This window comes from Acanthopagrus latus, chromosome 9 (assembly GCF_904848185.1).
Source record: "Acanthopagrus latus isolate v.2019 chromosome 9, fAcaLat1.1, whole genome shotgun sequence".
Classification (NCBI taxonomy): Eukaryota; Metazoa; Chordata; class Actinopteri; order Spariformes; family Sparidae; genus Acanthopagrus; species Acanthopagrus latus.
In genome coordinates, this window is record NC_051047.1 from 26,001,633 (window position 1) to 26,023,242 (window position 21,610).

The following is a 21,610-nucleotide window of genomic DNA, read 5'->3' on the forward strand; positions in this document are numbered from 1 at the left end:
GAGCGGGGTCGTGGAGCGGGTCAGCTCACAGGGGTGAAAACCACTAAACTAAAACATCCTCAGTTTTCTGTCTTTTTTTCCCCCATTTAGCTACGTCAAATTATTTCCATATAACAGATTTGCTGTGACACCAAAAAGTCTTGACGAATGGTGACTTCTTCCATCATCCTGCAGATTTAATTCAATGTTCAAAACAAACTAATGTCTCCTTTTTCTGCCTGGAACAGCAAATATTGACATGTTTTCATAATTTTCTGACTGGATGGCGACAGCGTGACCAGTCCTACGAGCACATTTGTCCACGACTGACTGAGTGAGTGAGTGATGAAGTTATAGCATCAGTCAAGTTTTAGCATTTCCTCATTAGCTGTAACCTTTTCAGAATTAATCAGAGCAATCGCTGAGTCCATCCCCAGAGGGCGTCACGTTACACCGCACTGTTTTCTCTAAACGTCCTCAGCGAGTGTTTACAGGGGTTTCACCAAATTGCACGTGACTCCTAAGTCACTGCACGCAGCCAAAGGAATGTGACTAAAATGTCAAGAACTAAGAAGAAAACATCACTAAATAAACTGACATTTGATTTGAATAATCCATGCTGATACCCAGCTCTGGAGCTCTACTCAGATGGTAAAACAAACTAATCGTCCTCTAACCACTTACAAGGCAAAATTACCCTTAGATGGTTTCATGACTGAGATTGAAAACAGACACAAACATTTCTTTGTAAATTGTTGGAAAATTCAACCTTTTTATCCTTTACTGTTGGTACGAAACTGACACGAGAATGTCCATACTGTTCCGTACAATATACCTATATCTAAAACAAAGATTAATGTCTGTGAGACGTTAAGTTTCACCGGCTGAGGGGCACTTATCTCAAAAAGACGCTGAAATTTAACCAGAAAAACGCTCTTCAGCAACGGCACGTCTATCTGAGGGCATCAGGGCAACAAAAGCTGAATAAATCTATAGATCTGTGAACTGAAAACTCCCCACACGGCTTAAAACATCACAAAACGTCAGCTGAGTTTCATTGGAGGAGCCACATTCAATAAGCATCATGTTGCTTTGAAGCACAACCAGGTCTGTGTTCCCGAGACGGAGCCATGCGAGGGTCAAGTCGGGCCGTCTTCAACATGACTGCGTCCTCTGCTAACAGCTAGAACATGTGATGAGCAGACAGCGGGAGCCAGTTGTTTGGGCAGCCATCTTGGTGTTGTCTCCGCAAACGGAGAACGATGTCGTCTGGCGATCAAAAATGTAAAGCCGGCAAACTATAAAGCTGCGTCGAAGCCTGGGAGAGTTTTTTTTTTTTTTTCTTTTCTCCCTCTTTCTAAATACGTTCCTCGACTGTGAGAGCCATTATACCAGGCTGCGAGCTTGATTGCATGGAGTCATTTAAAAGATTAGCCGTCATTAAATGTTGCAGTATAATGTTCCTCTTCTGAGGGGCATTATAAAGACTTTCTCTATTTAAAGGGGTATTAGACTGCGAGGGTCTGCAGAAAGCTCTCGTCTGAGCGTGCTGGCACCACCGAAGGACAAACAGAGATTGCGGTGAAGTGGTTTCATTCAGAGTTGAGCTTGAGCGATCGCAACTTTCTACCCAAAAAAAAAGTCTGAAATACAAAACCCGACTCAACTTCGGTCGGAGTGAGTTTGATTTGTGGCACAAAAGAAAAACCAAACAATTAAAGTGAAAAACATGACATCAGTTCTGAGTGAAGGATCAGGCGTGTTTTGGTCCAAGTTGGTGGGCTCTGTGGTGTCTCGACGGTGCTGAGAAGTTACAGCCTGAGAGCAGTAAATTCTAAAAAGAGGTCCAGTGTTCGTTTTAACTGCAACATTAGTCTCCGGATATGTTCCTTCATACACTCTTTAAAACGCCTTCCTCTGGGCCTATGACAGCAGTTTCTCATGTGTGCCAGACGACCTGCTAAGTAACTACCATAAGTGAGGCATTATGAGACGCCCTTGAAAAATGCGAAGCTTTTACTGTGCCCTCATTGGATGCTATTAATTATACTAAAAGCCCGACTGTAAGGCATGATGCTTTGGCACAGCCATAGGTTATTTATGTTGCTGATGTATTGCAGGTTCACAGCATGTGCCAGCATTCAGTCCAGAGGACAAAGAGTATAAACAAACTGCTGTGCACACAATTCAGTCCTGCGGGGCGTTTTGTGAGGCGACAAGAAAATCAAACGATGCACACATTCGATCTATCTATCTATCTATCTATCTATCTATCTATCTATCTATCTATCTATCTGTCTATCTATCTAGCTATCTATCTAGCTATCTATCTATCTATCTATCTATCTAACAGACCCATTTCAAAACCCATTTATTACATTTACGTGTTTTGGCGCCATCATCCAGCAAATAAAACCACAACTACTTCCTTGTTGAACGCCTCTGTGCACCAGGTCAAGTTGCTTTTCTTGAGCTAAGACGTGGAACAATTGTGAAGGAATGTTTAAAAAAGCTTTTTTTACGAGGTGTTTTACAACAGTGAACTTGACCTTTGACCACTCAAACTCTGACCGGTTCATCCTCGAGTCCAAGTGGCCATTTGTGCCAAATTTGGAAGAAATTCCACCAGGAGTCAGATTTCAATCATACCTTAAAAACAGGTTAGGCTCATTGTCAAGGCTAGCCTGGTTTAGACAGATTGGAATAATCGCTCTCTGACATGAGGTCACTTGACGACTAGACGTGTGGTTGTACAGACTGACACACGCTGGAAGGGCAATTACACGGAGCCCCAGCATCGCATCATCGAGCCAAACCAAGCTAGTCTTGACGGCTACCTTGGGCGAATCAACCTCGCCTTGACAAGCAGCTGACATAACTACTGGCGTGTACGAAACACTGAGCGAACCTTCTACTCATTCGTTTTGTTTAAAAGGATTCAGGGAAGATCTCACAATACAGATCGAGCATTTTCCACGCGTTAAGCATCACTGATGAATATCTTCTCTTGTTAAATGTGGCGTGATCTTTAAAGCTGGTGTTCACAGTCCGTACGTCCACATTTAAACGAGAGGGGAAACTAGAAAGGAGATGGTGGTGTCTGTGGCGTCGTGATGTGAAACAAAGCTTCCAGTTTTATATCGAGTTTTTTAAGACCAACATCCATCAAAAGCAAGCACTCTGCACAGTCGCAGTGTGTTTTGTTTCAGTGAGAAAAACAATAAAACACTCTCTTTTACATTACACAGTAAGGCAGGAGGTTAAACTGTGTCTGAAACACAGACACACACACACACACACACACACTCCGAGAAAGGATTACATCAGCAGAGAAGCATGAGAATTCATGCTGGTGGTTTTATATGGTCATGGACCACTGCCTTATCCCTAATCCCAGGAACGCACACTACCACACACACACACACACACACACACACATACACTCAGACCTTTCTATGTGCCTGTCCTGGCTGCATGTGTGGTTGTGTGTGACTGTGGTCAGGCATCTATCAAGCGTTGCCTAAAGGAGGGACGGAGGTTGACTGGAGCACTGTTTGCCGGGCAGATGGTAATGATGAAAAATGTCTCCTCTGAAATCCAGTCCGCCGCGGGCACGCTGCCAGTGGATGTACGCCATTCCCACACAACCAGGACTCGTGGGTAATGCGGCTGTCCGGGCAGGACAGTGCTGTGTTACATTTGTGTTGGATAAGGAGTGCTTCCAAGGAATGTGTGGGTCACACATCTGACCAGTCACGATAAGACTGATGTCAACTATTACACAGTGCAGCAGCGGTTTTCAAACTGGGGTGGGAGGACCAATTGGAGGATTCTGAGTGGGTGGTTGGGGGTCTCCAGCAACTTCTGTTACATGTTACTGGACGTTTGAGCAACAAGGAAAGAACTGGGCTGACGATTTTGATTGATACAAAAACCTTTTGTATTAATCAAATCTTTAAAAATGTACTCAAAGAGGATTCAAAGTGGTTCCAACCAAACTGCGACCGAATGACAAATGTCTGGTACGACTGTCATGTTGTTTTGGGAAAGGTGAAATATGTCATTTTAGGATTCGCTGGCAATCAACCTATTCAGTTGTTGAGGCGTCAAATTTCCCTCGACATTAACTGGAAACAAAAAGTAACTGTTCACTACATTAGGCAGTTTTATAAGCTGATAATACTGTTCATCAGTGTTGTGATTACAGCTTATAGTGCTGCCCTCAAGTGGCCATCAATCAGCAATCAATCCACTGATGCAGGTTTGTCATTTCATCCACACACACACACACACACACACACACAGTTTGGCTGCTCACACGGGATATAATCCTGAAAAACATCTTTAATCAAATTACCACCAGCCAGCCTCACTAGAGGAGCTCTGCTTGGCTTCTGGGCCGTCTAATGAAGTTCCCATGTACAGTACGGTCTATTCACTCTGTGAGGTTACAGGGTCCATACTGTACAGAACAAATGGGACCTAACAGCAGAACTGAACAACAGGACATTAATGCGTTCATTAGAAGCATATCTGGAGGAGGACACAGAGTGTAATGTGGTCCTGGCAGCTCGACATCCTGCTGAAAGAAAATAAATCCAATAAGAATCCAGACACCCACACGGAGAGGGTTAACAGGGATAATCACAGCTGTGAGCGTACAGTGCTGCTCTTGCTAATCTGTTAAAGAATACCTTCTATGTTTTCACACTATGCACTTATTCTTTTTCTCCTCAATTTGCAGCAAATTGGAGGCAGTTGTAACTCAGTCTGCGTGCCAAAAATTCCCAAAGTGCTGTCGGGTTTTCTCACGCCTGGGGCGATGATCTCTGTGCAACAACTTTTTGCAAGGTCCTATTGTGAAACACTGCGGCTGCAGACACACCAGCACTGACATCAGTTGGGGGGGGGAGAGCTAACACACACACACACACACACACTTTCTGAAATATGAGGCATTATCGCTGGATGGCATAGCACTTTTTAAAGAGAAGACTGAAAACAAGAGGAGACGTACGCCACCACTGTCATTCCAGCCATGACCATCGGCCACCAACCACAAAACATGGTTATCCGAGGAGACCACACACAGACACGAGCACTCCAGAAACAAGCAGCAGTGCTTCATGTACACAAACACACGCACACACAAACTCTGCACTAATCCAACAATCACAAATATCCGATCCATCGCTCTGACATGCTCGTTTTCCACACATTCCTGTCATCCGCGCGAGCCAAAGCGAACATACAGGAGTCAGAGCGCAAGAACACACACACAAACTGTACATCCACAGCAGCAGAACAAGAATCCCTCACATACAGTTGATCAAACCCGCAAACATGAACCAACACTGGCGCCGCACCTCGGCCAGGTTACATACAAGCCAGAGAAAACACACATCTGAGGACATCTCATCTTTCCTCTACGTCCCTCCGAATAAATCCGGTCCACACTGCGGAGGGTTTGCTGTGCACAGCCAACACTTGGGACAGCCAGCCTTCACACACACTCCTTACCTGAAACACTGCGGTGGCCATCCTGTCTCAGTGTGTGTGTGTGTGTGAGAGTGTGTGTCGTTCCTCTCTTTCACTCTTTGGGGTTTTTCTCTGTCCGCCTTGTCTTGTTCTTTTTTTTTTGTTTTGTTTTGTTTTTCTTTTAGTGCTGCATCGTCCTTTCCCTTCTCCCCCCTCTCTGTGCAGCAGAGAGGCTTTTCCTCTGCGCTCCGTCCAGATGGCTACAGCTACAAAAAAAAAAAAAAAAAAAAATCCACTCTCTGTTACCTTGGTGCAGCGCAGAGCTGGAGGAGTGTACAAGTGTGTGTGTGTCAGAGAGAGCGAGCGAGAGAGCAAGCAAGAGAGAGAGAGAGAGAGTTGGTGTGTGTGTTTCAGGCTCCAGGCTAATAGGTCTGGCTGGTCTCTCCCTCTCTCACTCCTCCTCCTCCTCCTCCTCCTCCAAGAAAATGAGCATAAAAATGTCTAAAGAGTCTTTATGTGTAGGGAGAAGTGCAGCCAAAGGCAAATCTCAACATCCCCACAACTGGAAACGGCGCACTGCAGCACTCAGCGCTGAATAAGCAAGGCAAAGTCTGGCTACGAGCTACAGCCGTTTCCCTCTCTTTTTTCCTCCTCCCCTCTCGTTCAGAGCCGTTTTCACCCTCCTCCCAAACGAGGGAGACACACGAGTAACGCGAAAAAGGGGAAAAAATATTGGAGTGAATTTCCCAGGGAGATCAGGAGGAGGAGGAGGAGGAGGAGAGGACGTGAGATTGGTGAAACAGAAAGCACGGATCTTTTCGTTCTCCGTCTCACTGTCTTTCTTTCTCTTTCACACACACACACACACACACACACACACACACACACACACACTCCGTCCTCACGAGCTCATTCTTCATTCTCTCCTTGTTATCAGCTTCTCAAGTTACAGGTTAAATATGAGTCGCTCCCCCTCTCTCTCTTCTCTCTCTCTCTCTCTCTCTCTCTTTTTCCCTGACTTTCTCTCTCTAACACACACACACACACACACACACACACACACACACACACACACACACAAATACTCACACACTCCCTCTACAGCTGCAGAGAGACAGACGACAACCATGAATGAATCCATTGACTTCACGGCAAACTCCAAAGTCAAACAGTGTCAGCAGCAGCGTGGAGATACATACTTATCAGTCAGCAGCTCGCTCTGTCTCTCAGCTCACAACACCAATAAATCCTCAGACTGTGTCCTGATTGGCTGATACGATGAGATACGCATGTGAACTTAAGATTATGGTCTGGAAACATGCACAACACTGTGGAGTACAGTAACAGTAAGGAAGTCCAAGAAACTGCTGATCACTGACGACTGTCCTTATTGTTAAATACAGTCCCGCCTGCAGGAAAGTTTCCCTTTTAAAGTTACAGCTGCAATCATGAATCAATCAATCAATTTGATATCAACTATCAAATTAATTCCTTTCTGAAGGAAACACTGTTAGATAACAGATAGATCAGATTAGCTTGCTTCTGTATCCTGTTATAATTATTTTTGTATCTCATTATCTCGTACAAAATACTAACATAGTTTATAATTTTGTGCAGAGGAATTGTGGCTTATCATCGCTGATTTTCTGTTTCTGTATCTGTTTCGGGGAATGTGACCTTGTTGGATTTCTCTGCTGATCATCATGGTTATTTAAAGAAACACCTGTTGGCATTAAAGCACAGAGCGAATCACATGAAGCTACGTGCTAAATGTGAAGCTCGCTACTTCTTGTTGTTCAGTTTCAGGATTCAGATTTGTTGAACACTAATCATTATACTGAATAATCAAATGATTAATCAATCCACTAGAAGGTGATCGGCAGATTACTGGGGGAGGAAAATAATCTTTCGTTGCAGCAGACAAAACATAATTTCATTATGAATAAAGATAAAATGCCTCAGTTTCTGACATTTAAAGCAGCTGGTTCATGCATATACAGACATTCATGAAATCTAATAAGCTCTATTAAGTTTTTTTATAAAAGTTGCAAACAAATCTCAGAGTTCAAACTCAGAACATCAAAAGCCCAACAGTCCTCCTGATTGAACATCAAGCCTAATCCAGAACCAAACTGGACAGCCTCGTATCACTCTGAACTTTAATCCACCTACAACTGCTTCATTTAAAAAAAGAAAAAAAACATCTCGTTACCTGGATCTGGACCAAAAAACATTAATGGGGTCTATTCTGGGCTGAGATCCATCCACGTTTTTGTGTGATCCAGCTGAGAAATAACTAACTAAAGGACTCAGAAATTGGCTCAAAAGGCTCATGAGCTCACCCGCGTGTGGATGCCTTTTAAACTGGTAATTGTTTATTGGTCCGCAAACAAATCACCATCCGTGAATCTGTGAACAAAACTCGAGAGTAATACGACTTTTGTGTACAAATTCATCGAACAATCAGTTGTGATAAAATAAAGTTTGTCCTGTGATACTTCTCGCTTCCACTGATGAAAATGACGCTGATTCAAATCAGTAAAAGCGGCAATAAAGATATTGATTAGCAGCTTACAATGCCCGGCTTTAATCTCACCTGGAGGTCGTCTTAAAAGTGAGCGTTCTGGCATTTTAATTTGTCTCCACACCCTCACCGGCTATTATCCAGTAGCCAACAAAAGGGACATTACTGAGGAATGCTGGGTACAAATTTGCGGCACGCTAAGTACGATGCCACAACATGGAAAGAATGGCCGCCGCCTTTGATGTTTCTCGGAAGCAATTACATGGAAGGTCGCTCCGAAAGTAACACCTTTAGCTGTTCGCCAGATGTCGGCTCGGTAAGCGTTATTTAATTCGCTATTAATGACAAGGAGCCAGGAAGGAAGGGAGGGCAGCCAGAGACGAGACATATGGTTTACAGTAACACAACAACACGCTTGTTTATGATGCACACCTTTAATGTAGGGACCAGGCTGATCCGAGGGGAGCTGGGAAACCCCCTTGTTTTGTTGCCGTCTGTATTTGGTCCATGTGGGTATGAGACTGTACACTCACTGCATTGCAATTACACAAACTGAGCGTTAACATGTTTGTATGGTCGTGGGTTGTAAAAGCGTGGGAAAGTTATCAGACTGTGTTTGAAGCTGATATGTTTCCAGTGGTCTGGTCGGTTTCCTGAGTCGGTGTTCACACCAACCATGACACGATCATTTGATTTTGTTTCTAGTGAGGCCAAGGATTATGAGTATTAGTCTGAAAAAGACAGGAGCTCCAGATTGTTGAGTCTCGTTCTCAACTCGTCAAACGCTGGTGGCCGCGCCTAAACTACAGTCCAAGAGCATCAGTTATTTGACGAGTTGGAAATGAGACTTGATCCTTCAAAATGTATAATATGTGGTTTCTGCTACTAGAGCTGCTCGCTGTCAAAACAAAACATAAAACCTCTGCAGACAGTTACGTCGGAAGTGGAAGCTGAGCCATGCACATCAGATTCTGCTCTGATCCGGAGCCATTTACTGACAGGAGGAGAGCTCATCTTCACTCCTGTTTATCAACCTGACTGCAGCAGATATCTCAGTATCATCACCATGTGGGAAGTATGAATCCTGAATCCTTCCTGAATGTGACTGGACACACACATCTATCACTAAGCTGTCTCTGTTCTTCAGTCAGACGTTTCAATCATGAACAAAACATGATAAGCAAATCTGAACAGAGCACCAGAACAGACAAAGAAAAAGCTGACAGAGGAAGTGTTAAACTAAAAGTTAAATGGGGAATAAGGCAGAAGGACGGAGAGGGTCAGAGAGAGAAAGCTGCCTGGATGAGGTCCAGTTTCATGAGTCTGACTCAGGCTTTCCCATGACTGACTAGATCGCCGTCCCCCAGCGCCCGGTGGAACGTTTCACCAACGCCCATACAGCCGGCAGACCAGATTTAACATGGATATTTCTCCTGGATGTTCATGATTAGACAGCGGGGGCTGAGACACAGTGGAAGCAGGCATGAGATGGAAAAGCTGTCACTTAGAATCAGAAGCCTGCCAGGATACAAACGGGTGGAGAACGTGAATGAAAGAGTCTCCGAGCTCCTTCGGCATGTGAAAGGGAAGTGTCCTCCTCCTCCTCCAGCAGCAGCAGCAGCAGCTGTTGTGGTGGTCAGAGAAGCTTAGTGATGCCGGGAAAAAGGAAGGCTGCATGCTCAGCACATAAAAATGAAGCCTCAAAAAAAAAAGTTTTGTTGGGCAGTGAAATTAAATCGCGTGTAATTTATGCATCGGTACGCTGGAGGAAGTCCTTCCCCTCGCTCACTTATTCCTTCCACCGCTGTCTCCTGCATGCACTTGGCCCGTTGTTGACATTCTTTCCAGCAGCTCTTGATTACTCCATCATGTTAAAGGTTGGGCGTTCCTGTTTGTTTTCTCTGCTGTATCTATGCACATGTCGCTACCATGCAGTTACTAAATACATGGCAGCGAGCCACCGTTCCTTGTGTAATACATTCACTCATGGACTGGAACGAGGAGGGCTGATGGACGCTTGATATTCTTTTTAATGAAACCGAACAGATCAGTAAGTAAGACATCATTATCATTATCAGCCTCATATTTGAGCTGAAGTAGACAACAGCATGTTTGTTTGGAGGGTGCATTTATCAGTATTTTATATGTGTATGGTGACAGTTGTCGACAAGTCCACCGAGAATTATCAATCAACTCCACAGCTCCTCTTTACTCTGCGCAGCATGTTTTGGTTCTACAGCCTCGCCAAGTCTTTTCCAGTGGAAGTAGCTTGATCTTCTCCCGTCCTTTGTAGATTGCTGGCTCTTGTGCCGGCGAAGTATTTGCCTATTTACAAGCTCTCCAATACAAAGAAAGTTTCAGAGCAAAAGCCTAAACAACCACAACCATCTGAACTCACCACAACAAAACTCCCGCTCCTGCTGCAGCCGGGGTTGTACTTTCAATACATTTCTCTTTTCCGTGATGGTCGTAGTGCTTGGAGAAAAATGGCCTTAAAGGGGCTCTGTGTAACTTCTGTGTTGTTAATGTCAGCAAACTCCATTTCTAAACTAACGTTAGCTACTGTTGCTCTCTGTTAGCTTGAGCAGAGTCAAAATCATCCAGAGGTTTGTTTAGACAACTGAGACAGACGAAGAAGATCTCAGGTTTCACATCATGCTACAATCCGCTGACATGTGACCAACTAAAATGTACGTTCTGAAATCTACTCAAAAGCGCTTCTTAAATCAAGTATCTAGATATTTCTGAGAAAATACCACAATATCAATAATGCCCCAATACTGGTACTTTAATTATTGATAAATAATCATTACTAATGTGGATGTGATGATGATGATGATTTGGTAAAGGCAAGTATAAGAACAAGGGGAAGATTCTGCCTTTAAAATCAGGGAATGACAACAACATCGACACGTCGCCCAGACCTGATTTGTCACTACTCGCTTTACAGAAATAAAAGGCGCTAAGAAGGTACAAAGACCTACTAGATCTAGTCGGAAAATGGCCAAGTTGCAACACTGCCTACGCCCAGGTGGCCAGAAACAGCTCCAAGACAAACTGTTTGCTAACGTGTGGTTTGCAGCTTGTCACGCTGCCACCAGAGGACCAAAAAAAATCAGTTATTGCAGCTCTAAAGTCGTTGAACTGTCCTCACAGGACATTACCCACAGTGGCATTACCCTCAACATCTCGTTTGACAGCACATATTCATACTCTACTAAAACTTACTGAGAGTCCTGATGAATCTAAAATCAGAAACATGATTTCTAACTCGAATTAACTCGAGGCCGTGTGATCATCACGTGCTCCTGTTGTTCCCGCAAACGCTCGCTGTCTTAAGGAGGAGGGCGGAGCAGCGAGCATGTGTTCTGTCCTGTGACCGCTAATTCAATTAGCGTCAGAGCTGTTAGCTGGCTCTCCATTTGATCAGACTTGAAAATAAAGCACAGAAAGATATGAAGAGGAGTGTTTTGATTATCACCCCGCCTCATGCCTTCCATGTTCGCCCTGACTGGCTCCTGCCCTCACTCTGTCACAGCGGTATGACTTCGACACGGCTTCTTGTTCATGTTTTCTTACAAGGAGTTCCCCACACTCGCCTCCCCACGGCTCCCCTTCCTACTGTAACTCCCATTTCTCACTGTGTGCAGAGCCGTCGCCGCTGCATGGAGGAGGAAGGAAGTTGTTAATGTTGTTACTGGGATTCGATACCATGCTGACATCTTTGAAGCCTCGCTCGGGGTTATGTAATGCCTCCTGTACTCACTGTCAAAGAACAATGTGCTGTGTCTTTCTATTAATGGCCTGTTTATCTCACTCTATCAGGGAGTTAGCTCTGTGATTAGATTAAAGTCCCTGAAATGTAATTACGGAGAGACTGAGAAATAAACAGAAAATGAATTTAGTCTGAGAGGAGTTGCATGAGCACTGAAGAGAAATTAAAGTTAAAACAGGACTCTACTGTAAGCAAAACACTGAATTCCCCATTCCGCCCGGTCTCACTAAAGTCTGTGTGATCTTGAGAAAAAAGCTTGGCTGGATCTCTGCAGCGGTGACACAGCTTCCGAAGCTACCAATTAATGCCAGCGTGATAAATCGGCCCTCTGGGGACGAGTGGTATCTAAAGGAAGTCATTGGAACAGAGGATGAGGTTCATCATGCCAAATGATCTTGACAGCTGCTGCTGGAGGAAATGAGACAAAATGGAGTTTGAGGACAAAAAGACTTCTTGGGTCAAAACCTGTGAGATTAAACTGTAAATGAAGTCAAAGGAACTACAAGTTAACCAAAGTTTAAAGTGCTAAAATTATACTCTGATTTGTCCATGAGCCTACAGCCATGCTAACAGCTCACGGTGCTAATGGCAGCATGCTAGCATGCTAATGTTTAGAGGGTATACGCATCCAAAATCACATGCAGCTGTCCTACAGAATGCATTTCTTTGCCACAAAATCCTCTGTCATAACATTGAGCCTTGAAATTTAACCATTTATCAACAAGGAGACAATCTGGATACAGATATATATTCCTATGAAAGCTGCTCAGTGGTGCCCGAAGACAAAGAAGTTCAACTTCCTGGGTGTAATTGCATTTTTGCGGCCAATAGAGGATTCAAACCAAACAAGACTTCCACTGGCCGAGCAGCGAACTTCTGGGTTAGCTCTCGCCTAACTTGAATGAGGTTCAAACAATTTAATTACGGAAACCTTTTAGACTTTCCAAATGTTATCAGACCAAAAATTGAATCAAATTTTGAGGGTGAAAGGAGTCATTTAACATTTTAGGACTTTTTTTAGCATGCTAACATGTTAATTTGCAGAAATCAAAGGACAGCTGAGACTGATCATAAACCAAAGAAGGTACTGGGCTAAAATAAATGCCTGATGGGAAGTTCTGAAAGTTCCACTCAGAGGCTTGTACCACATTTCATGGCAATGCATCCATTAATTGTTTTGAAATTTCACTTGGAACCACAAATGTCAACCTCATGGTGGCACGAGAAGAAGAAGAAGTCAAGAAGAGAATCCCCATAAAATGATGATTTCAACAGTTGTCCATGTATTTTAGCCTCTTGGTTCAAAGCAGTGGACCACACACTGTCGTTCCCAGTTAACTAGCTTTAGGTTTTGGACTGTTGATCATACAAAACCAGCAATTCCAAGACATTTTCTGTGGCCCTGGGGTTTTTTCCCTTTTTTTTTTTTGACACGAAGGTCATGAACAGTCAGTGTTTTAGAGTGAACAGTTGACCAAATGGTGCTTTTGTTGCTGTTGGGGATTACATTTTTTTGTTTAAGAACATAAAATGTATGTACAGTATGCTTTCTGCTATTTGGACTTTAACCTGAGTCTTCCAGTTGAAGCGAGGTCTCTTTAAAGTCTGACTCTACCGGGCTCCTGTTGACCAGACAGCTACTACAACCGTCCACAGTTGTAAATCAAAGCTGCAGTTTCACAGGTGAAGAGAAGGCCAGCTGCAGCCCTGATGTTCCCTCTCAAAACAATCCGCACATGTATGGAATCAGGTGTTTGGATGTGACGAAGACTTGGAGGCAATAAATAATAAAGAGATGGATGGTCTGTCTTATTCTCAGCCACGGCCAGGACTTTTAATCTCCAGATGATCACTGAGAAATGTTAAAAATGTCGGGGAGTGGTTGCCACCGACAGGCACACAGCGCCAGAACGCCTGCTTGTTTATCCAGAAACTTCCAAGGTAAGAAGACGGTTTATGTAATTGATCACAAATGTTCAGGAGTATCCTCAACTAGACAACACAGTTATTAATTATGCTTTTAAATAATCACTCTTCATTAAAATCTACTCTCAGAGCCGATGTCAGTCAGACTGTTCCAGCACTAAAGGAGCAATTTGCAGCTTTTCACTCTGCAAACATGAAGAGCAAAGCGAGGATGTATCCATCATCAAGCTGCAAGCTGCCCATCTCAGACTGAAGCATGTTGTGCTCAATGACAGGAACTACATGGGTCACAAACAACCAATCTGAAATAACAAAAAACACGCGGTGAAGAGAAGCCAGCACAAAGAAACACGTGATTATTTCTCCTGGACTTTACAAAAACACGCATTCTGAGAAATTCAAGAGCCGGAAAAATGAAAACAAATGCTTCATCATCTCGGAGCGGAGCGCGGAGTGAGAGTGTTGCTTTCTCAGAGCTCCTTCCTCATTAACAGTGGAACATGGTAGTTTCCTTCTCAAAACACATTCGACAGGCAACGAAGGATCACTGAAATCCAATATGGCTCAGCTTATTCCTGACTTTAAGTGCTACCAACCCATTAGAGCCTGAGAGGAGTGTCAGTGCAGCTGATGTTTGAGCGGGTTTAACCTTATCAGACATATAATAAATACACTAAAGGTGTCGGCTAATAAGTAACAACAAATACATATACGTGCCAGAAGGGTGCCAATAAATTAAAGATAGGCTGGTCACTGGTGACAGGAAATATAAAAAATAAACACAGGCTTTCCCACACTACATGCTGCTTCAGTTAAATACTGTAGTCTAGGTAAACCTTCTAGCCTTGAGGCTAACACCTGCTAGCATGCTACATGCTAAACTGTGATCTCCTCACTCATCCAGACTGGTTTCGACCTTATGGTTTAGTTTTTTCTCGGGCTGCAATGTGTTACTACATCAAGTTGTTGCACCACTTAAATCTCCTTTCTGTTTATGTCTGCTTCCCCATGAGATCACACTCACAGCCATGAAAGCCAGAGCACTGAAGCCACGCCCCCTTTGCTATATTGTTGTTAGGGTTGGGTTTTTTTTTTACATATATATATTTTCAAATATCAGTATCTGCATTTCAATTCAGTCAAATCCATCAGGCTCTCAGCAACACCAGTGAATTTCCAAAATGATCCAGTCAGCAAACTAAATCAAACGTATCACAGAAGCTGTTTGGGTTCGATCAGACATCTTAAATCAATAAAACAACAAAGTACGGGTGGACAGAAGTGTAAACCCATCGTGACATCACCCACTGGTTTGTAAGCCTGGAGCTTGGCATTAGTCGTTGCCATCTTGGTTTTTTGGAGCGAGAAGTGACCATATTTGGACGATCGTGTGGATCTGTGGAGGATCTGATTGAGTAATCGAGGTCACAGCTTCATGCTTTGTTGAACATGTCTTGTAACACGCGACTGAGACCATAATCTCATAATGAAACTGTTTACTGAGGTGAGGAATCAGGTGAGAAGTAGCGTCATTTTCTCATAAGCTTACATTTAATCTGACCTCGTGTTGAAACCAGGGGAGTCGCCCCCTGCTGGGCATGAAAAAAATAACTTCCCCATTGGCTTCACTTTTTAGACCCAGAAGCTCTGTCCATATTTCATACAGTTAAAGGGCGGACCCGCCTAAAAGCCTGTAAATAAAGAGAGTAAAAGCTGATTCAAAGAGAAGAGTTAGTGTTGCTGCCATAAACAACTGAGACCACAGACCACAACTGAGAGCCATAATATTTTTACTGTATGTTTATACTGTATGTCAGACTTAAAGGGAAATTTGCTGAGTTTCATTTCCAGCACAGAGGAGAAGTGTTTCAGCCGCACCAAACAGGAAGAGCGTGCCGGAGATCTGAGTTATTGAACCGTAGGTGGGAGCTTCGACCGTATTATGTCTTTCGATTTAAGCAGTCGAAGGTTTAACCTTTTACCTTTAAGCTCTCACAGCAGTACAGTGGGAAACTCCCAGACATCGTTTCCCTGTGGTTTAAGTTTGAGGAAAGAAGACGACGTGTGAGAGGTTCAGGGAGAAGTGACAGGTCGGGTATTTGGTGCAAATGTGCAAGAATTTGTAAAAGAATGGATCCTGAAATCGCTCCTGTCTCGCTCTCCGCGGTGATCCGACAGCCTCTCCATGAGCTCCTTCCTGTCGTCACCCAGGAGCGAAAACTTACTGACAAGATTTAAAGCATTTTTCACAGGCAGGTGAGAGCGAACATGAGGGCGAGGGGGGTTCAGGTCTGACCATTTGTTTGCAGTCGCCAGGTTAAATATGGTCCAGGCATTAGTCTTATCAGGAGATTTATAACTGTAGTGTGTACTTGCAACAACCGTCCCAGCTGAGAGTTCAGATTCCTCACGTGTAAAGATCACAGATGACCGACAGAACGGAGAAAAGAGCTTTATTTGTTTGTTTTTTTGTAAAATAAAGGAGTCATAAAAAATGTACCCGACACTCTCGCCGGCCCGGCTGGGTGCAGATAGCGATCGGCCTTGACCCTGTCGTGGTCACTCCCTTGTTTTTCATCTCAGGCTTGTCAGCAAATTGCTTCCTGCCAAAGCGACGACATTTTTAGTTGAAATGTTTAGAAAAGGAAATGCTGCTGTGATTTTTGGAGATGGAAAGTTTTCTGTTTTGTATATATAGACGTTGGGAGTGTGTTCTGGGCTCCTCTAACGTCTCCACCCACCAAATCTGACCTCTGACTTCCTGAAATTCAAACGTTATCAACAAGAAACGCTCGCAGTCATACATCACACTTTGTTCTTCAGTGCGGCGGCGTTAAAATAAAATGAGTGGGCTGTTGAGAACAAAGAGGGCAAAAGACATTTTGCACATTGTGTTATGACTGCGTATTTATACTCAGTGAGCCTCATTCACACGCGAGTCGTACTGAGGTCTTCATGCATAAATCAGTTACCCGCAACTTCTACATGTGGTGACACACATTCACACAGGCGGGTACCAACCTGTGGCAAAATCTGCAGCTGGAATATCTTTTCGTAGCTGTGCTTTACAGATAACAGCAGGATTGCAGGGTGAACGAGAACAGCTGTAGTTTGGTCACTGTTATTTTTCTGACAACTTTTTGACTTTTCCTCCCGACATGTGAACACAAATATCTGACCTTTCTCCTCCTTAAAATTTCAAAACAGGCTTGTTACTTTAGTTTGATGCCTTTGGGAGGAATTATGCATTGTTTTTATTTTGTGTCACTCCACGCTGCCTTCCCAGCATCACAAGATTGATTTCAACCCCGGATGTAGACGAGACGCAGATACGCAAGAAGACGCAAACAGACAGAGAGGGAGGCTGGAATGTGGAGAAAAGGCGTGTTAGTGTCTCGTATCTGCAGAGAGTTTCTGATTTTCTCTCTTTGTTGCTGCTCGGGACGCTTTACCAACCCAACATGTGTCTATGTGACGTCCTGGGAATGAGACTCAACAATCAACTGTCTTTGTGGTGCGTTCAGGAACAGCTGGGAGAAATCCTACAGATTCCACCTTCAACTTTAATAGTCTTTGAATTCTATTAATATTAATATGAGCTTCAGTTAGCGTTGACCACAAATGTCTTATTATCAGTAATTCTACTTGAAGTAAAGATTTTGTGGACTTTTGCCACCTCTGTTTGACTCTGATAGCATCATCTGTTCATTGGTGATGGGGACAATGTTTCTATAAAGATATCAGTTTTGAACTGTGGAAATATCTTTATTTTTCTCTACTTTGTTCACAAAATATCATTCATCTCTATATTTTGGAGGCAAAAGTCTTTGTGAGAAATATCTCATTTTGGCAAACCGGCTCATCAAACCTTCCAGATTTACAGGCGAGAGTTGAAATGTTGTAATGCAAAGACAGATGAGGATGGCAGGCTGGGCTGGTCTTATCATTTTAGACACTTTGTTTGATAACTTCCCGCCAGAGGCCGGTCCTGCAGCGCCGGCCAAAGCCCCCACCTCAAACTTAACACGGCCTGTCTGCCCTGCACCCCTGGCATTTCCTGAGAGTAAAAGAGGGATTGGGCAAAGCTGGCAGGCAGCACCCGTTTCAATAATGGATTCCAGATGAGGGGTGTGTGTGTGTGTATATACATAGGTGTGCATGCTTACTACATACATATGTGTTTACGTGCAGTAAAGTGTACCTTTACACACACACACACACACACAAAAACACACAAGCTTCTCCTCTAGCAGCCCTGCAGGAACTTCATCTGTTTTCCCTCCCACTTTTCTTCTACGTGCTCTCTTGACTTTCCAAAACAAGATGAATCAAGCGATGGCTCCATCCAGAGGTCTTTTATTTTTAGACACGGGGCGAGATCTCCAAGACGCGAGAGTTTATCCAACATAAACACATTCTGGTACATAGAGCACTTGTTTAGACATTCTTAAGATTTCTTTTTTTTTTTTTGCAGAACATAAACGGCCCAAACTCCACCCACTCCAACGTCTGCATGTATGTACAGTCACACACACACACACACACCCACACATATACAGGGGAGGACTTGACTCCACCTACAGCATTATATTTCCTCCTGATAAGCAAAGTACAGACTGTTTAGGAGTTTTTCCTCACGTTTCTCTGATCAGACAAACCTGCAAATACAAACACGACTTCTACATACAGTGTTTTCGACTCTTACCTTGACTTCGCATTTCTTGTGGCAGGCTATCCGGCACACTGGAGAAAACAGAAGAAAAACAAGAGGAGAAATATTAACTTCACACTTCATAAAAATCTCCCAAACATCGTGGAGAAATCCAAACACGGTGGTCCGGCGTGAATCATGACATTTTGTCGAGGAGGTATGAAATAAAGCGAGAGGTTCATTCAGATTCCACAGAGTGTTTGTTCTGTGGTGGAAGTCAAACATCAGCTGCTGTTAGCGGCCTGATGCAGCCTGGTGTTAGCTCTGTGCTCACTATCAGAGCCTTAATCCACTGCTCTGAAAGATGTGTGTCTTTAAGCTTTACGTTAAACACATCACATATACAATAAAATCAATAATGAGGTTTTGGTTTTTCTATATATACGCTGCTCCACCTCTCTTTATTCACCACACCAGAGCTTTACGCAGCTGCACAGATGTTCAGGACAGATGCTTATCAACACAATACAGACAAAACTCAACCGCACATAATAAAGTCATTACGTCTCTTTCACAGAACGTCCACCTCCAGACTAAACTGCTTTCAATCCGATGAACAATTCAACATATTTTGTCTTTCGCTCTCTTAAACACATTCACAACGGTTCTCTTTCAGCAGTTGTGCCACATGCTAAACATCTTAGTTGAGCTTTTTAGCACGCTAATATTCGCTAAGTAGCAAATTAAAATATCAGCTGAGGCTGGTGGGAATGTCATTAGGACAAATTCTCTATGTCTGAATCAAATATTGTGCCATGATGCTATAATAAATATGCAGATATTTGACTGGGAAAATCTAAAAATCTGGCCGGTTGATGCAAAGTCAGGAGATCACCAAAGTCATTGTGAGTCATCTCGGGACCTCAAATGTCTCTTACAGATCATGACAACCTGTAACATGTATCGAGATATTTAATTGTGGGCTAAAGACAAATCAGCCTAATGGAGTCAGGAGCACTTCACAGGATTTAAACCTTCAATAACAAGTTTTTTTGGACACTTGCAGGTGAAGAAACGAGCTGTAAGACAACACCAATGCAGCGTATCATCACGTTAACTAAGTTTTATAAGCACATCATTAGCATTAACTTTGAAGTCTGGCTGAGAATGTAAGTACAGTTGCTCACCTGTTAACTCTGTTTTGGACAAATATCTGCCTCTTTAGCTGATAAATGCTCGGCTATGTTCACCAAGTTGCTAACTGTCTGTCTGCTCAAACCAGCTATTTTCTTTGGCTGGAAATGAATCAGAACGATCAAGTTGTGATCCGAAAGACTCTACAAAGCTTTGCGAAACTCTACGACTGACCTCATGTCACACACAAGTAGTTGTGTTATCCATTACTGATATGAAAATATTGTTTATAGCCACTTTAAATATTGGACATCTTAAAAAAAAAAAAGTCTCAAAGTGTGTTCACAAGAGGTCGCACCATGTGGGAGTTAAAAGGAATTCATAAAACTCCATCAAGCAGTCAAACAAGATAAAATTAATCGTTTTAACTTTGAATTTAATCACATTTTTTTTGCAGCCCTCCTTCAGCCACGAGCTCCGTCTCTGGACTCCCCCCGGGTCTACAAATAAGGGTCAATGGGGGGGAGCACCTGGACCTGCTGCTCATAAATCGAAGGACGGAGAATGAAAACAGAGCTCGGTGTGCGGAGGCGTACGCTTTCCAAATAAAGGAGAAGACTGTATGCTTTTTCTGGAACGCGCTACACCTTATGTAATGAGTTATTCTTCCTGTCTCCAGCCACATTTTTCAAAGCAAGTGTAATATCTATTGTGATTGGTTTTAAGTCATTGATATGAAGTTGGGAGGCGGCCAGTCCTCACATTGTGCGAGAGAGGAGATCATGTCTGCGTTACGCTGCTTATGTTTTCTTAACCCTACACTTCCTGCAGCCTCTCTTACCTCAGACATACAGCCGGCTTCTTAAACACTTTGTTCCCTCTGATGTTTGACCTTTAATCACACAGTGTATTTCCTCCAAACAACTCTTTGTTCTTGAAACCACATGCTGCAGTGTGTAGTTTACATAAATGCATCACTTCAGCTCGACTGTAGTCGTGTCCCGACAGAACCCGAGGTGAATGTTTAGAGAAGTGGCCGGTTCAGAGATTCATCACCTGGGAAATAACGCATTTTAGGTGAAGATGTCAAAACTACTTGTTAGGTTTTAGGAAAAGATCATGGTTTGGGTTACTTGTGAATGTAACATAAGTTATAGATGTTTTTTACAGTATTGCTGACTTCTGGTTTCATAAGGGAAACGAAAAGTTGCCTCTCAACCCTCCTCCTTACACTTCATCACCTGACTTCCTCCTTTGCTGCTGTCAGAAGAACCAAGGCCACTAGAGGTCGCTTTCTTCACAGTAAACAAATGTGTCAGTTTGTAGAGTCGACAAATACGATCATGTTTTTCTGGTGAGAACAGGCTTGTCTGTGTAAATCGAACCATTTTCAGCTTACATAGATTTAGCTTAATGCTAACGTCTGTACTTCTGCTTTGGGAGAATAAACACGAAGCGCACCTTTATAACTCACTTTTGTTGGATCTGTACATTTCATGTTGTATCAACATTTCTACAATAAACGCCATGTTATGTTCAAATAACATGTTTATTGGCTGATCGCTAGCCGTGTTAGCATGTGACGACAAGACCACATCAGCCGAGACACGATTAAATCATATTTGGATAGTCTGACTGTTAAAATAAAAGCCGTGCAGGAGAAAACAGGTTTGCTTTGAGGTTCACAGACTACCAACTGTGTTAACATGACTAATCCATAAACAAGTGTTTACAACCAATGGAAAGAGTTTTATAATTTAACCGGCAAGAGTTGAGATAAGATCTGTCAAAGGCTCCCAGACACCAGACTGATCACTCTGACGAGTTTATTAGGTTTGTTAAATCATCATCAACATTTGTCTCTGGACTGCAGCCGGTCATGGACTCATGGAGTTTATCATATTGCTCTTTTAATATTTTCAATAAACTTCACTGCACGTCTGTAGCGTCATAAAGACCAGAAATAGCCTTCAGTCTGGTTCAGGGTCAAAGGTTAAGTGTTCAGAGCAGCTGAGGGTCAAACAACAGCTGTAAGGTGTTTGATCTTATCCAGCAGACAAATCTTTAAGATGCATATTCTTAATCCTCCTTCAGTCAGACGGTATATGAAGAGTGTACAGTTTACATACTGAAAGTAGGGAAA

At 43.2% G+C, this 21,610-nt stretch overlaps 1 protein-coding gene and 1 long non-coding RNA gene across 18 annotated transcripts in view; one reads left to right on the forward strand and one right to left on the reverse strand.

Moving 5' to 3' along the window:
* Window positions 1-21,610, reverse strand: part of tns1b (tensin 1b) — a 162,035-nt gene that overhangs the window by 80,441 nt on the left and 59,984 nt on the right. For 14 of the 16 annotated variants that reach the window (XM_037110284.1, XM_037110279.1, XM_037110280.1 and 11 more), the window contains one exon: window positions 18,388-18,425. In XM_037110284.1, coding sequence (XP_036966179.1) covers window positions 18,388-18,425 — 38 coding nt within the window. Of the gene's footprint in view, window positions 1-5,499; window positions 6,076-6,546; window positions 6,590-18,387; window positions 18,426-21,610 lie in introns of those variants that run through there. The other 2 variants (XM_037110290.1, XM_037110287.1) reach the window with 2 other exon arrangements.
* On the forward strand, window positions 9,967-20,986 carry LOC119026142. 2 transcript variants are annotated; one of them, XR_005077053.1, is made up of 4 exons: window positions 9,967-10,031; window positions 18,157-18,197; window positions 18,413-18,550; window positions 19,925-20,986. It is a non-coding gene; the product is annotated as an uncharacterized LOC119026142 (long non-coding RNA). The 2 variants fall into 2 exon arrangements; XR_005077052.1 differs by lacking the exon at window positions 9,967-10,031 and adding an exon at window positions 15,560-15,938.